The sequence below is a fragment of the Carcharodon carcharias genome, chromosome 8, assembly GCF_017639515.1.
Source record: "Carcharodon carcharias isolate sCarCar2 chromosome 8, sCarCar2.pri, whole genome shotgun sequence".
In the NCBI taxonomy this organism is placed as follows: Eukaryota; Metazoa; Chordata; class Chondrichthyes; order Lamniformes; family Lamnidae; genus Carcharodon; species Carcharodon carcharias.
In genome coordinates, this window is record NC_054474.1 from 39,973,383 (window position 1) to 39,986,640 (window position 13,258).

The window sequence follows — 13,258 nt, forward strand, 5'->3', positions numbered from 1 at the left end:
CTTAAGACACTGGCAACAGAGTTTTGGATATTTCTAAAGAGTGGAATATGGGAGTCTAGCCAGAAGTGCATTGGAATAGTCAAGTATAGAGGTAACAAGGGCATGAATGAGGATTTCAGCAGATGAGCTGAGACAGCAGAGAATCTGGTCAATGTTACGGAGGTGGAAATAGGTGTTCTTAGTGATAGCACAAATATGAGGTTGGAAGCTCACCTCAAAGTCAAATGTGACACAAATATTGCAAACAGATTGACTTAATTTCAGGCTGTTGCCAGAAAAAGAAATGAAGTCACTGGCTATGGAATGGAGCACGGAGGGATGTCCGAAAACAACTGCTTCAGTCTTCCGGATATTTAATCGGAGGAAATTTCTGCTGATATGGAAATGGATGTAATATAAGCAGTTGGATAATTTAGCAACAATGGAAGAGTTGAGAGGTTTTGGTGAGTTGGAGCTGGATGTCATCAATACACATGTGAAAACTAATGCTGTGCTTTCAGATCATGTCACCAAGGGGCAGCATGTAGATAAGAAATAGGAGGGAGCCAAGGATCGATCCTTGGGAAAACCATTGATAAGTGCCAGAACAAGAGAAGCCATTGCATACAATTAGACCATAAGACATAGGAGCAGAAATTAGGCCATTTGGCCCATCAAGCCTGGCTGATAAGTTTCTCAACCCCATTCTCCCGCCTTCTTCCTGTAACCTTTGATCCCCTTACCAATCAAGAACCTATCTATCTCGGTCTTAAATACGCTCAATGATCTGGCCTCCACAGCCTTGTGGCAATGAATTCCATAGATTCACCATTCTCTGGCTAAAGAAGTTTCTCCTCATCTCTGTTCTAAAAGGTCTTCCCTTTACTCTGAGGTTGTGCCCTCAGGTCCTAGTCTCTCCTACTAATGGAAAGATCTTCCTCACGTCCACTCTATCCAAGCCTTTCAGTATTCTGTAAGTTTCAATCAGATACCCCCTCATCCTTCTAAACTCCATCGAGTATTGACCCAGGGTCCTCAAACGTTCCTCATATGTTAAGCCTTTCATTCCGGGGATCATTCTCGTGAACCGCCTCTGGACCCTCTCCATGGCCAGCACATCCTTCCTGAGATACAGGGCCCAAAATTGCTCACAATATTCTAAATGTGGTCTGACCAGAGCCATATAAAGCCTCAGAAGCACATCCCTGCTTTTATATTCTAGTCCACTTGAAATAAATGCCAACATTGCATTTGCCTTCCTAACTACCGACTCAACCTGCAAGTTAACCTTAAGAGAATCCTGGACTAGGACTCCCAAGTCCCTTTGCACTCCAGATTTCTGAATTCTCTCCCATTTAGAAAATAGTCTATGCCTCTATTCTTCCTACCAAAGTGCATGACCTCACACTTCCCCATGTTGTATTCCATCTGCCACTTCTTTGCCCATTCTCCTAACCTGTCCAAATCCTTCTGCAGCCTCCCCGTCTCCTCAATACTACCTGTCCCTCCACCTATCTTTGTATCATCTGCAAACTTAGCCAGAATGCCCTCAGTTCCTTCATCTAGATCATTAATGTATAAAGTGAAAAGTTGTGGTCTCAACACTGACCCCTGCGGAACTCCACTAGTCACCGGCTGCCATCCTGAGAAGGACCCCTGTATCCCCACTCTCTGCTTCCTGCCAGACAGCCAATCTTCTATCCATGCTAGTACCTTGCCTCTAACACCATGGGCTCTTATCTTACTGAGCAGCCTCCTGTGTGGCACCTTCTCTGGCTCCAATTAGGTAAAAATAGAACCAAAATGAGAGTATACCCATCCAGCTGGATGGCAGTGGAGAGGCATCGGAGGAGGATGGTTTGTTCAACCATGTCAAAGGCTGCAGACAGGTCAAGGATAAGGAGAGAAAGTTAATTTTTGTAAAGGTCTCAAAGGATGTCATTTATGACTTTGGTAAGAATTGCTTCGGTACCTTGGCAGGAGCAGAAACCAGATGGGATTCAAACATGCAATTCTGGGAAAGATGGAATGGATTTAGATGACATGTTCAAGGACTTTGAACAGGGAGGATGGAAACATAAGGGTAGTTTGCAAGGATTTTTTTTTGAGAGGGGTGATGACTGCAGATTTAAAGGACAGCACTTAACAATATTGGCTAACATAAGGACCAGGAGGGGAAATTGGGCAAGTCGGTTATTTCATGGGAATAGGGTCAAGAGAACAGGGCCTGAATCTCATGGAAAAATGAGCTGAGAGAATGCATGTGTGGAAATGGGATAGAGAGATGTAAGCCAAGGATTAATGTGGATGGAGGGGACAGAGGAAGTTTGGCCACATGGGCTACTGGAAGGGCAGGGAACATGACAAAGGCAGCTTATAAGATGGTCTCGAACTTTGTGATAAAAAATACCTTGAACCTTTCGCACATCTTTTTGGAGGGGAGTGGAAGGAATAGGGATGAGGGATTTAAGAAAACAGTCTGCAGTTGAGAAAAAGAAGCTGGGGTGTTATTTTTGCATTCCAAAATGATCCTTGAATAGTGAGCAGTTTTAAGAGATGAGAGCTGGACCAAATAACATTTTAAGTGGTCCAGCCAGAACCGGTGGAAGATAGCCAAACCAGTTGTCTGCCATCTTCTTTCAAGTCTGCATCCCACTGACTTAAACTGCAGAGATGAGGGCCATACCAGGAGGAATGATCAGGGTAAGAGATAGTGCAATGGTTTTATTGGGAATTAGGACAAAGGAGGTGATGAGCATGCTGTTGAGCAAATCAATGGCTGCAGAAGTTGTGGCAAACAGAGGGCCAGAGGCTAAACATTTGAGATTTTGCAAGTGTAGTTCCACGTAAATTGGGAGATAGTTTTATCTTCCAGGGATGGATACAGAAGGATCATGGGAGGGGTATGTAGGTGGTGAGTGATATGAGGAAGTGAATGATCAGAGATTGCCTTATCTGTAATTGATAAAATGGGACTTGCAAAGCCATGCCAGGTGGCAAGATCAAGGAGGTGGCCATGAACAGAGAGTGTATTAGAGTATGTTTCTTGGAGCAATATGTTGTGGAACCAACCAGGGAGCAGGCTATTCTGGATTTGGTTTTGTGTAATGAGATGGGATTAATTAATGATCTCATAGAAGATTGGGAAGCTTTTAAAGATCAACAAAGGGTTGCTAAAAAAAAATAATAAAAAGAGCAACGGTAAATTATGAAAGAAAACTAACGCAAAATGTAAAAACTGGTATCAAAAGCTTCTGCAAGTATATAAAAGAAAAGAGTAGCTAAAGTAAATGTTGGTTCCTTGGAGGATGAGACTGGGGGGGGTTAAAGTGGAGAAAGCAGAAATGGCAGAGACGCTTAAATCAATATTTTGCCTCAGTTTTCACAGTGGAGGACACTAGTACCACCCCAGTAGTAACAGGTAGTGCAGAGGGTACAGAGGAGGAACTTAGAACAATCACCATCACCAGAGAAAAAGTACTGAGCAAACTATTAGGATTAAAGGGTGACAAGTCCCCAGGACCTAATGGCCTACATCCGAGGGTCTTACAGGAAGAGGCAGTGGAGATAGTGGATGCATTGGCTATCATATTCCAAAATTCCCTGAATTCTGGAAAGGTTCCAGTGGATTGGAAAATTGCTAATATAACCCCCTTATTCAAAATTGGGGGGGAGGGGGGAGAAAGAGGCAGAAAGGAGGAAACTATAGACCAGTTAGTTTAACATTTGTCGTTGGGAAATTGTTGGAATCCATTGTTAAGGAAGCAGTAATGGGGCATTTGGAAAGTCAAAATGCAATCCATCAGTCAACATGGTTTTATGAAGAGTAAATCATGTTTGACTAATTTGCTAGAGTTCTTTGAAGATGTGACAAGCAAAGTGGATAATGGGGATCCTGTAGATGTAGTATATCTGAATTTCCAGAAGGCCTTTGATAAGGAGCCGCACCAAAGATTAATACACAAGATAAGATCTCACAGAGTTGGGGGTAATATATTAGCTTGGGTAGAAGATTGGTGAACCAACAAAAAGCAGAGAGTTGGGATAAATTGGTCTTTTTCTGGATGGCAAGCTGTAACTAGTGGGGTGCCATGGGGTTTGGTCCTTGGGCCCCAACTATTTACAATCTATATTAATGACTTGGATTCAGGGATAGAAGGAACTATAGCTAAATTTGCAGATGACAAAAATAGGTGGGAAAGTAAGCTGCAATGGAGAAATAAGAAATTTACAAATGGATATGGACAGGTTAGGTGAATGGGCTAAAATTTAGCAGATGGAGTTTAAGAGAGAGGTTATCCATTTTGGTCAGAAGAATAAAAAGGCAACTTATTATTTAAATAGAGCAACTTCAGAATGCTTCGGTGCAGAGGGATCTGGGTGTTCTCGTGCATGAATTGCTGAAAGCTAGTATGCTGGTAATAAGGAATGCAAATGGAATTTTGGCATTTATTGCTAAAGGAAGAGAGTATAAAAATAGTTGTTGTTACAACTGTGCAAGGCATTGGTGAGACCGCGCCTGGAGTACTGTGCACAGTTTTGGTCTTCTTAGTTGAGGAAGGATGTAGTTGCATTGGAGGCGGTTCAGAGGAGGTTCACTAAATTGATTCCAGAGATGTGGGGCTTGTCTTATGAGGAGATTGAGCAGTTTAGGCCTATACTCGCTGGAGTTTAGAGGGATGAGAGATCTAATTGAGGTATATAAGATGCTAAAGGAGAATGACAAAGTAAATGTGGAGCAGATGTTTCCCCTTGTGAGGCATTCTAGAACGAGAGGCCATAGTTTTAGGCTAAGGGGTGGTAGATTTAAATCAGAGATGGGGAGGAATTACTTTTTTCAAAGGGTTGTGAATCTGTGGAATTCACTACCACAGAGTGCAGTGGATCCCGGGACGTTGAATAAATTTGAGGAGATAGACAGATTTTTAATTAGTAACAGGTTGAAAGGTTATGGGGAGAGGGCAGGAAATTGGAGTTGAGGCCGAAATGAGATCGGCCATGGTCGTATTGAATGGTGGGGCAGGCTCGAGGGGGTGAATTGCCTAGTCCTGCTCCTAGTTCTTATGTATTATGCGAAATTGGTTGGTGAATTTACATGGAGAGAGAGATTTGGAAGGATAAAGCTGGACTCTGGGGAGAGGGAATGAGAGTTGAGATGGGTGCTGAAATCAGAGAATGAGAAGTCAGTAGGACAGGTAGCATCTGAGTGAATCAACTTTCTCTTCACAGATGCTACCTGCTCTTCCGAGTACTTTCAGCATTTTCTGTTACTTTAGCTTTTCAGCATCTGCAGTATCTTACTTTTGTGCTGAGTAAAGAAGTCATTCAGTGCAAAGGCTGAGGGAGAAAACTTTTATTGTATTTGGGTGATAAAGAACGATTATTTTGAAAGAGAGGTGAGAGAGGTGCAACAAAGTGAGATAATCAAAGGAGGAGAAAGTGCCAGGAGTGGGTTTTGGGTCAAGGTGTGTCCTGGTGATAAGCAGATATTGGGTGATAGCTTAATCCCAGAAATGGGGGCAACAAAGTTGAGGAAGGGAAGAGCCGGAGATGGAACGTGAAGGGAGGGAAGGGTAGAATTGGAAGCAATGTTGATGAAAGTTTCCAGTTCAAGGTGACAGCAAGAGATAGCACCAATACAGACAATGTACTGGAAAGAGGTGAGAGGGGACCAGAATAGGTTTGGAACAATGGTATGTATATCCCACATACCTTACCAAAAAAGTCAAGCTTAGCTAGGACCCAACATAACAATCTTATATTTGGAAGTGAGTGAAGTTAAAGGAGTTGTTACATTTAAGAACAAGTTCAGGCAGGCAGAGGAGGGTGATGGTAGATGGGAACTGGTTGGACCCCCATTCCAGGAAGAAGCAGAGAGCTCTCAGACCGTCCTGGGGGGGGTGGGGGAGATGGTAATGCGTTTTGGCTCCTGACCTCAAAAATGTTTTATAAATGAATGCTAAGACCTCTCCATTTGAACAATTCAGTTACCAACGTACATTGTGGGGATGCCTGTTGAAACAACTCCTGATTCTAAGCATTCTAATACAATAAAGGCCAACAAAAAAAAGGATGAAAGTTGTAAAGGAAAATAATTAGACACCAGCTCAGCAATTATTTCACACGTTTTAAATCCCAAACGACAATTAAACTACGAAATTTCTGCACTCCAGTCAGACCAGAATAGGAAGGAAATAACATTTACTTTGCCAAACAATTGACCTTTTACACTGCTAGAATGACGTGAAATAAAACTGTGATAAGGTAATCTCTCAACAGTCAGATAAGGTTCAATCCCCATAATAGAATATAGTTGCCACATAAAATGTCATTTGTGGAAGAAATTTTGCATGTGCCGCCAAATGCAGTCAGAGCAGAGTGGGCATGCGCACCAATGCTTGCCCATTGGTGAACTAATTATCCAATGTCTCCTGCATGCTTGAGATGTCCCTTGCATTAAAATGCCCTGCTGACATTGACTACATTGGCTCTCTCATACATAATATCACTTGGGCAAGGTACTTGAGAGCAACCTCCATCATGGCACTATATCTTAACAAGGAATTAAGACTTTTCAGAGTAGAGAAAAATAAATTGCAAAACTGCTATACTTTTTTAATCCTTCACTCAAAGCAGTGTTCACCAAATTTTGTTTAAAATCCTTCAATTTTCACAAAATCATTGAAATTCATTGTAGTTGCTAGTTTCAAGCTCATATTCTTTGATTTGAGGTCTGCACTTGAGTTTCTTTCTTTCATGATTGACAAAGCATGCGCCATTTAATGTTTTCATTACCAAATCGATGTTCTGGATTAATTTCAATTATGATTTGAACCTGTATTTCTAAACTCTCGAAGAGATGTCAGCTTCGTGAGAACTTGCCCATAAAATCTTTTTTGTCCATTGATATTAAGAACTGTATGACAACTGGCACCATGGTACATTTGCAAGTGAGGGAACAATGTTTCAACACTGTTTACAAAATAACTCAAGTCTCATCTTATCTATCATAAACTGTGCCCAAACAACAACAACAACTTGCATTTATACATTAAATGTCGTAAAACATTTGAAGGTGCTTCACAAGAGCATTAACAAATTTGGCACCACACTACATCATGGGACAGGTGTCCAAAATCTTGGTCAAAGGGAGCATTTTAAAGGACGGTGAAAAAGAGAGAGGGAATTCTAGAGCTTGGGGCCCAGGCGACTGAAGGCACAGTAGCCATTGGTAAAGCAATAAAAATCAAGGGCGTGCAAGATGCCAGAATTAGAGTACAGAGATTTTGGCATGGTATAGGAGGTTACAAAGATAGGGAGGAACAAGGCCAAAGGGATTTGAAAAGCAGTAAAATAATGATTTAAAAACAGAAGGACATTTCATTTAAAAATAATTGCTGGCTTTGGTAGAGTAAATGCAGTCCTTGAATGTGATACTGAGTCATACAAACGAGCTGATCTTACCCTGGTTGGCAGTAGGGGCAAAACTATTTGGTCAAGAGACAAAGCTCTGAATTTCTTGCTCTAAATCACTATCTGGATCTCTTGTGAGTAAATGCATCAGATTATGGTGAAATAACTTGAAGCTTACACTCTAGGTTAACACAGACGCACAAGCAAATCAATGGTTTCACGAGAAGGAAAGAAAAAAGAGGTTTTTGGGGAGAAGGAAGCAGTTCAGTTGCACACAAAAGAAAATTTATTGTATTTTCAATACGTTAGCGGTTGTGCATCAGAAATTGTAACAAAGGTAACACTCCCATTACAACTTTTGTTGTATTTTGCATTAGAATTGAAACCTTTCCTCAAATACTGCAATTGCCAGAACAACACTTCAATGAAATACATACTACATAGGAGCCGACAAGTCAGCTATATCTTGTAGTGTATTGCTCATGCTTTTATACAATTGATTGTATGACAAGAGCAGATCTTTGAGTGGTCTGCAACTGTATTGACAGAGGAGTCAATATTTGTGCGGAGGTTTCCAGAGGTACTACATTGCATAACTCCCACAGAAAGTACACACACAGCAATGTTGGGTATAACACTACTGTGGTATACAGTTCACCATACAAATATTTTTACTGCAAAACTGGTATGAAATATACTAAAGCAAGTCTAAACTAGATAAGTGTGAATTGGGAACCTCACCCACTTGTGGATCAACTCAGGTTTAGGCTTGTCACATTGAGGTGCAACTATACTCTGATTCATTAGATAGACTTTAAGCAACAAGAATTAAGTTGCACAGGTAAAATACAGAAGCAACGACAAAGGATGTGCCAAAGTACAATGTCGTATGACTTCACTTGGAGACCTGTGAAAACAGGAACAGGAAACCAATAAAATATCATGGGAGGTTCTCTCGGGTTACACTGTAGATTGTTCATCTGCCTTTTATATTTTTTTTACTGAATTTTAGATTTAAAAAATGTAAGAAATGAGCTACAAGCAACTATGTGCTTTTTAGGAACAAAAATATGGCAACATGTTTTTTTGAGAGAACACTTTGGGTTTAATTGGGAAGTTAAAAGTGAAAAAACATCTAATCAGTACAATTCTGGGCAATGAACTGAAACTGTAATTTTGCAAAGGAGAGGTGCATATACCACATGCCATGAATCATGATAAGAAAGAGACAGGAAGAACACAATTTAGCTTCAGGACTTTGTATTTAAGGATTTGTGAGGAAAAGCTTAGCAAGTCATCTTCTGGGGCAATTATTGAGTTTCATTAGGTCAAGCCCTAAAATCATATGGCCTAACTGTTGAAAGGAATAAACGTGCACATTAAAATCTCCTGAAAGCTAACCCAAAATGTTCAAAAATGACATTATCTTTCCGATTTATAAAATTCTATATTTATATCCATTTTAAATATGATAACTTTGTTATTTTGCATAAAAGCAGAAAATGCTGACCACACTTAACAGGTCAGGCAGCATATGAACTGGTTCTGACAAAAGATCACATATCTCAAGCATTAACACAATCGTCCTCTTTTTACAGATCCTATTTAAAACTGGTGAGTATTTGCAGCATTTTCTATTTTCTTTCAGATTTCTTGTAACTGCATTATTTTGTTGTTTTTTTTAAACATTATATGGAATTCTTAACAGCTGTAAAGTGGGAAAGAATCACTAAGAGATCATACACAGAAGTACCTAAAACTAAAGTATGGCTACAGGTCATTAATTTACTCATGGAAAAAGAAATTATTCAATAAGCTAAAAAAGCAGATTAATTGAAATATTTAATCTATCATCAGGTACCTTTATGGAGATTTGCGTTTACGTTTTGGGGAGAAAGGGTGTTCAGTATCACATTATTTGCACTTCTAAGCACCAGCTAAACAATCTTAACTTAGTTGAACTCTACTGTATTTTTTGGTTTTACACCACCACAGAAATGTAAAGCCTGAAAAATTATAACAATTATACCAATAGAAAATGAAAAGATAAGACTTTAAGCAAAGAACTAGAGTTCTACATTATACATTACAATGAGAATGGTGCAGTAACTCAAAATGGTTTCCATGCATGCAAAGACTGCATGCCTTTTTAAATGGTTTTACAGAGAATTCTGACTTTTTACAAACAATGCTGAAAAAAAGAAATTGAGTTAACATGTATCAAAGCAAACTTAGAACTTAACGTGTCCATTCCAAAGAAAGCTCTCTTGGAACTATTCACGACAGTCTTAACTTGCAAAACAAGTGAAATATTTTTAAACAGTTTAGGCCAGCCACGTGTGAAAATTATTTTTGGCATATCTAATACTTTCTTGCAGACCCCAAGTAATGAATTCAGATATCAATACTTAAGCACATGGAGATGTCACAGAAAATTCTGTAAACTGTAAAAGTGTACACCTTGTGAGGGTGGTCGGGGGCAAGAAATGTAGTCTATTGGAGTGATCAGCACATATGTTGCATTAATGACATAGGCAACAAAAGTAAGACTTTGTTTAAAAAGTACCTATTTTTAAAAGAATTGCTTCTGCTAAAATGCAACGCAGATGCACATGAATGTGAAATTCATTACTTCTTTTCACATTTTCATGTCTGTTAAAAAATTCTTTGCATACAGATTACAAATATTGTAAATATTTTAACTACAAATCAAGCATCAGATAACTTCATCTAAGGATAATGCCAGATTACACTGACTTCTGTTTTTATTTTGGAGCAAGAAAGTAGATTTAACCAAAAGATACACGGGGACCAAAATTCTTCTAACAACAATCCTGTGATGCAAGTTAAATGGAGTTGAATCTTTCTGCAGGACCCTATCCTTGCACCAAATTTATAAAAGCTCCCAGCAGGTGGAGCTTCTGTCAGCCCAAACACAGCATTTGGAATCAGAAAGGGCGCAGCCAGGAGTTCCCACATTGGGAATTTCCTCGGTCTTGGCCTCCAAATACCTTGACACAGGTCCTTTCAATGGTCAGAAATATCCCCCTTAATCCAGAAATAGTCAATATTGGCCCTTGTAAAAGAGGCTGATTGGCACAGCAATAAATTGATGCATCAGTGTCTCTGGCCTATCACTGACTGGCTTGTCAGTATTGTTGTTCCTGCTCCACCTGCCCCACCCTCGCAAATGCCCACGATGGCACCTATATTGGCATGACTTAGCTCTGGCACTGTATACTTATGGTAGATTGGGGAGTGGAGGTTGCTGCTGCTAACTCCATTGCTGCAGGAGTGAGGTATTTTGGACTCAGTGTTTAAAAGATCCAGGAAATTAAAAGGCATATTCAAGCTAAATGAATATGGCTGATACCTGTAGATGGGCCCTCCACCATTTCCTTGCATAATGAACATCAGCTGATGTAGTGTTTTTTTTTGTCGACTTTAACAAGACAACCACAAAGTAATGTTAAATATGTCTCTTTTCAGGGCTGATAGAACTGGACAAATTAGGCTACATAATTTCCTTTAACTTTAGGCCTAGAACATGGAAGACAATATTTATTTCAAGCTAAGAAATGCACAACAGGCAAATTTTCAAAAAGACTGTACACTAAATTTCTTTTGTGTGTGTGTTTTTTTTTTAAACTTTCTATTAAGCCCAACCATCACGAACACCAGCTGGAAACATACAAATCTCTCCATATGGCTGTGTCGTATCAACCTTTTCATTGATGCACAGGTTAGGGAACCACTATTTCAACCAACAGTAATAAAGTGTGTAATTTGTTTTTATGCCACATACAACCAGTCTTCACCAGGGAAAAAAAGACATGTACAGGTGAATTTCAAGTGTTTAAGGGATACAATAAATAGTCATAATGACGTGTTTTGATAATGCATTCTGTTCTTCAAAGGATCGTATCTGAAGAACACAATTTGATTTTACAACATTGTTTGGACACACGGCTCAACAAAAAAATTGAATAGCAGATTCTTCGGGTTGCTACACTGGGAAATATTTGGGATTTACTGATTGTAGGTTTCCCCATTTCCGGGATTATGCTTCAAATTCGAATCCAAGACCGAGTTTATGTCCACCAGCATTAATATTCTTGCCATCCAGCAGTGCTGAAAGGGTTAACTTAATACCTAAGGAGAAAAATGATAAGCCATGTAGTTCTCATTGCATATCTCTCTCAAAGAAAAGGACGATGTGAATAGTGAACTTTTATCCAAAAGGGCATATTCATAAAATGATCAATACGAAATGTATAGTTAGTAAGAACTGGGTTATCAGTTGGTTTTACTTCTGTAACTGAGAATTCCTTTAATCCCAGGTAAACTCCAACATTATTGCTGTAACCTTACAATTTATTATAAATAACATCCCGGTTCCTACATTCATTTATATAGTGTATGAAGAGTGTAACCTCTACCCACCTTCAGATTAAAACATTTTTGCTGCTTGCATTGAATAATCATGGATTGGACAAATGGTCAAAACATATTGGGTAAAAGTTTCTGTGTGCAATGTTACATTTCTGTTCAGAACTATGTATTCTTGAAAAGAGCAGGTGAGTTTTTATTTGAGGTTGTGTGGAGAAGGAGAGGGGTGGGGGGTTGTTATTTGTCCCCTGCCTTTATTATGTCCTTGAAGCTTAGCTCCTACCCATTATCGACCTCAACTTGGCCCTTTAAAGAAAATGATCACAGTGAAGATGTGTTAAAATATCAAAGAAAATTCAGGTGAAATTGGCCTCAATTAATAGACAATCACACTCAGGTTCTAAGAGACATTTTATTAATTATCTAAAGTAAAAAAAAAAGTTACCAGTGTCCCTTCTAACATCACTTAAATGTACTTATCAGCAGACTGAGAAGGATGATCAGTGGAAATGACCACAGGTAGACCCCGTAACTATTTTAATCAAGACCAAGTAAAAGAAGCCAGAAGTAGGAATTAAAGCTTAAAGTAGAGCTGTAGGTAAGAACACTTAGACTAAAGGCGACCTAGTTTATTGATCCCATTCTTTCAACAGGCCATGTACAATTTGCGCCATCAAGGAGATTCCCAAACTTATTTATTTTCTCAACTGAAATGAATGAGCGGAAAGACCAAACTGGAATTTCTCTCTGAACACTAAAGGTGATCCAAACAAAACTTCAGAATTCAAACAAACATTACAAACTACGTTATTACAACTCTGATTGGTTATATTTCACAGATGATTCAATGGCCTAAGAAGGATCAAAATTATAGCATTCCAGAGCATTTGATCATCTCGATGTATACTTATGTTCAATGACTTCCAATACTATTCTGAACTGCACATTCATCCATCTTCTTTTAAAATTAATCAACATAATATTCTCACCTCAATTCTTCCATTTGCCTCTTTTCTAGAGGCACTGATTCTAACTAGTGTCTAATTTAGATTTACCAGTAGCCCACAATTGCTTTATCAAGACAGTCAGTTTTTTAAACATATGACAGGAAGAATCAGTGGATTATTTGGCAGTCCACACATAAATGAACTCACTGGCTATCAATTAAAAATGGGAGTGCTAACTGATATTTTCCTTCCCTGGGCCAGAGGCACTGAAGCTTATTACAGAACTCCAGCTGCATCCCTACTTAACACAATTAACAATCAAACCTAGTATCTTCTAATTTTGATTACTTTGTTCTGATCCAAGTGTTATCTTTATTTATTAGGCCATAAAGAACACAGCTTTTTTAAAATGCAAAAATATAATCAGTTTCCTCAGTGGCTAAATGGATGCAACTGTATTGCTTTGTGCTATTGAACCAAATAGACTAATGGAACCTCAGATCCATCCCAAGTTTGATCATTGACTCAGC

At 39.1% G+C, this 13,258-nt stretch overlaps 1 protein-coding gene across 2 annotated transcripts in view; it reads right to left on the reverse strand.

The window, feature by feature from the left end:
* Window positions 1-7,660: 7,660 nt before the first annotated feature.
* The window catches only part of vdac1 (voltage-dependent anion channel 1), a 44,826-nt gene continuing 39,228 nt past the window's right edge, over window positions 7,661-13,258 (reverse strand). For both annotated transcript variants that reach the window (XM_041193175.1, XM_041193176.1), the window contains one exon: window positions 7,661-11,544. In XM_041193175.1, the coding sequence (XP_041049109.1) occupies window positions 11,453-11,544 (92 nt within the window). In that variant the 3' untranslated portion in view covers window positions 7,661-11,452. The remainder of the gene's footprint in view (window positions 11,545-13,258) is intronic.